This window comes from Babylonia areolata, chromosome 4 (genome assembly GCF_041734735.1).
Source record: "Babylonia areolata isolate BAREFJ2019XMU chromosome 4, ASM4173473v1, whole genome shotgun sequence".
Lineage (NCBI taxonomy): Eukaryota > Metazoa > Mollusca > Gastropoda > Neogastropoda > Buccinidae > Babylonia > Babylonia areolata.
Genome location: NC_134879.1, coordinates 49,016,039 through 49,019,320, shown reverse-complemented (window position 1 = coordinate 49,019,320; position 3,282 = coordinate 49,016,039). Strand labels below are relative to the sequence as shown.

The following is a 3,282-nucleotide window of genomic DNA, read 5'->3' as shown; positions in this document are numbered from 1 at the left end:
ACCTCCATGCAGTTGTGTAAATTCCTTTGTATGTTTTTTTTATGACTTGGACGTGAGTCAGGGCCACGAGTCTTAAGTGTTTTTTTTTTCAATTTAAAAAAAAATCATAAAGTCAATTCAACTAAAGCAGTTCCTGTAGAAGAATGAGCATGCTCAAATTCATTCACGGACCGTGTTCACACAGCCTTACATGTCTTGTATATCAGATGTTTTGTTGGACAGGGTAACTGTGTCCACACACATGGGCAGAGGGTGGACTGACCACATAATATAGATAAGGCGCTCTGGGTTATAAGGCGTCTCGCTTAAAAAATTTTTTTTTTCATTATATGTTTTCAACACTTTGAACACGAGATTGGGGATGGTCGTGATCCGGTGTGACATCTTGATCAGATCAGCAAATCTAATACAACTTCACTGAGGCACATTGAACGAGAAACTGTCCATTGGGGCCCGTTCTGTGAAGACGCCATGGTGCACATTTCACCCTATGCCACACACCTGTTGTTGTCAGCTTGGACCTGTCTTTGGGTGTAAAACTACCCTACACCAGTGTAGGTCCATGTCAGAGGATTCTTCTCACCCTAAAATAAACTGTTCCATGAAACCAGTTTACACCCCACACCCCATCAAATTAAAAAAAAAAAAAAAAAAATGCTGTGCAGTTTTCGGCTCAGTAAAAATCATCACTTCAGCATAACCATGTTTTCAATCAAACACCAGCACAACAAACACGAAGAACTGATTTCAAGCGTGCCTTTGTTTCAACTCAAGCTAGCTCCTCACTTTTGTCACACTGGTGCACGGTCTGAGAATCTTCAGTTCCAAACTTTAGGTTAAAGAAACTCACTTTCCTGTCTTCTTCCCTTTCTCTAGTCTCTCTCCATCCTTTTTTTTTCAATCATGAGCCAAAGGTCCTGCTCCTGATACAGCCATCAGTCCAACCTGTGATTTCACAGGTCACGGGTATTGTCACTTCAGATCAGTAAACGTGCATGATTGCACTGCCCGTTCCAAATACTGTAACAAGGTACACAGTCAATGTATATATTTATAATGTCTTGGTGCACTCACAGTCATCTTTTAAAAGAAATGCAAACACTCTTCTATCGTCTGTCAGTCCAACACTTTCTTCCGTGATAAGACGATCCCCCACTTTCTTTCTTTCTTTCTTTTTATTTATTTATTTATTTATTTTTTTTACATTGGTAATTCTTGTGCTTCTCCCTTTCTCTCACCGCTTTTCTCTTAATTGTGATAATTGTATTTCTTGGCTTGTCGTGTGAAGAAAGAAAAGTCCTTGATGAATGTTATTCCAAGAGGCTTTTTTTTTTTTTCCCCCATCACCAGTCCTCTTCAACACAACGATTACTTTTTTTTTTCTCTCTCTCTCTCTCTTTCTCACCTTTCTTCAACTAGTCTCTTATTTTTTGCACACAATGTTTTTGTTATTTTTTGTTTTTTCTCTCTCTCTTTCTATTTTTCAATGATATACATTCTAGAGAGAGAATAAAAAAGTGATAACAAAAACTGATGAGCAGTCGCAGTTGACATTTCCCTCACACCGAAGGCCATGGTTGAGCTGATGATGAGAATCGCGGTGATGAAAGCCAAGAGATCGACGGGAAAAAAGTGCGGGGGAAAAAAAAAGAAGAAAAAACAAACAAACAAACAAAAACAACAACAACAAAACAAACAAAAAAACAACACACAGCTGGTCTTGATCACCATTTGTCACATCCATGGAGAAGCATTCTCGGGTCCAGACTACACAAAAAAGGATTTTTGTTTATGTTTTTGACAAGGTAAAAAAAAAAAGAAAAAAAAGTCTCCAAATTGATGTAAAATTTAACGACCTATTCGCGCGGGACGTCGTCCACAGGTCAGATTCTTCGGGTTCTGGGGTGTGCATCTCCATAGAGAGAGAGAGAGAGAAAAAAAAGGACGCACGTTAGACAGGAAAAAAAAAAAAATCCAGTCTCCATGCTGCTGCAGCAGAGCCGAGTTTATCAACGACCTATCATTGGCTGGCGACCCCACAGCCCCTAATTAAGGTCAAGTTGTTCAGAGACTGGGCCTTGATCTCCACACTATAGATTTTTTTTTTTTTTTTTTAAACGTCAAACACACATTTTGGCAAGCAGACCCACCACCACCGCGACACACACCGCCACACCACAGCTACTGCTGCAGCTGCTACACCACAACCTCCCGCTCCGAGGCATAGACCCGGGACCTGTGGACGTGGTGGTCCAGCTGGACGTTGATGTTCTTCTTGTGGGCCGTCTTGAAGGGCGGCGTGCACTCCCGGTAGTCGTTGAAGTCCCCGGCCGAGGGCGAGTCCGTGCGCAGGGACACCGCCCCCTGTTGCCTCCGCGGACTCTTCTCGTACTTCTCCACGTCGTAGTCCTGGAGCTCCTGGTGGTGGTGATGGTGATGATGGTGGTGGTGGTGGGCGCCCGTGGGCACGTTCTTGGACGACCCCACCCCGACGACCCCGACTCCTCCCCCTCCTCCTCCCCCTACTCCTCCTCCTCCACCGCCCACGCCCACGCCCCCTCCTTTGTCGGTCTCGAAGAGGGGGTTCTTGTAGCGGCGGAGGTTCTCCTCGTTCTCGTTGTTGGTCTTCTGGTCGACGAAGCAGAGCTCCTGCAGGTGCTTGCGGTGTAGCGACTTCTGGCGGTTGTGCCAGAGCACCAGGAGGGCGATGCTCAGCACGCCCAGTGCCCCCATCAGGGAGCACACCACGGGGATCACGTAGCCCTGACCTGCATGAAGCAAGAAGCTAGAATCAATAATGATATCTTAACCCTTTCACCGCCAGCCAATTTAGAGTACAAAATTCCCTTGTGGTATAAACACAGAAAAGACAGTGGTTAAGAATAGCTGGGGATTCCCCCTGCGATGTATAGAAAATATGGCCTATCCTTCCACCGAACATTAAGAGCAGTAGGTTCATGGATAACAGACCAATGAATGGTAACCTTTCAGTGACATGGGTCCTCTACCACGCCTGTGCATAAATGCGAGCTTGGCGGCGAAAGGGTTAATCCTTTGACCCATGCTGGGGTGTGTGTATGATAGTCAGTCGTGTTTGACTATGACCGACTGGAATCTGGGCTAGAATTTGATCACAGTGGAGAGTGTCTTGCCCAAGTTACACCCCCTCTCTCTCGGCCAATAGATATAAAGTAACGACATTGGTATTATATACCAAAAAAACAAAACAAAAAAAACCTGACCAATAAAACAATGAAATTGGTGATAAAAACAAAAGAAAAA

The 3,282-nt window shown here is 44.4% G+C and overlaps 1 protein-coding gene across 1 annotated transcript in view; it reads right to left on the bottom strand.

Moving 5' to 3' along the window:
• Positions 1-2,196: 2,196 nt before the first annotated feature.
• LOC143281261 (protein jagged-2-like) overlaps positions 2,197-3,282 on the bottom strand; it is a 244,788-nt gene continuing 243,702 nt past the window's right edge. Inside the window, exons 23-24 of the mRNA XM_076586377.1 lie at positions 2,527-2,768; positions 2,197-2,415 (exon numbers count right to left, since the gene is read on the bottom strand). Of these exons, the coding sequence (XP_076442492.1) occupies positions 2,197-2,415; positions 2,527-2,768 (461 nt within the window). The remainder of the gene's footprint in view (positions 2,416-2,526; positions 2,769-3,282) is intronic.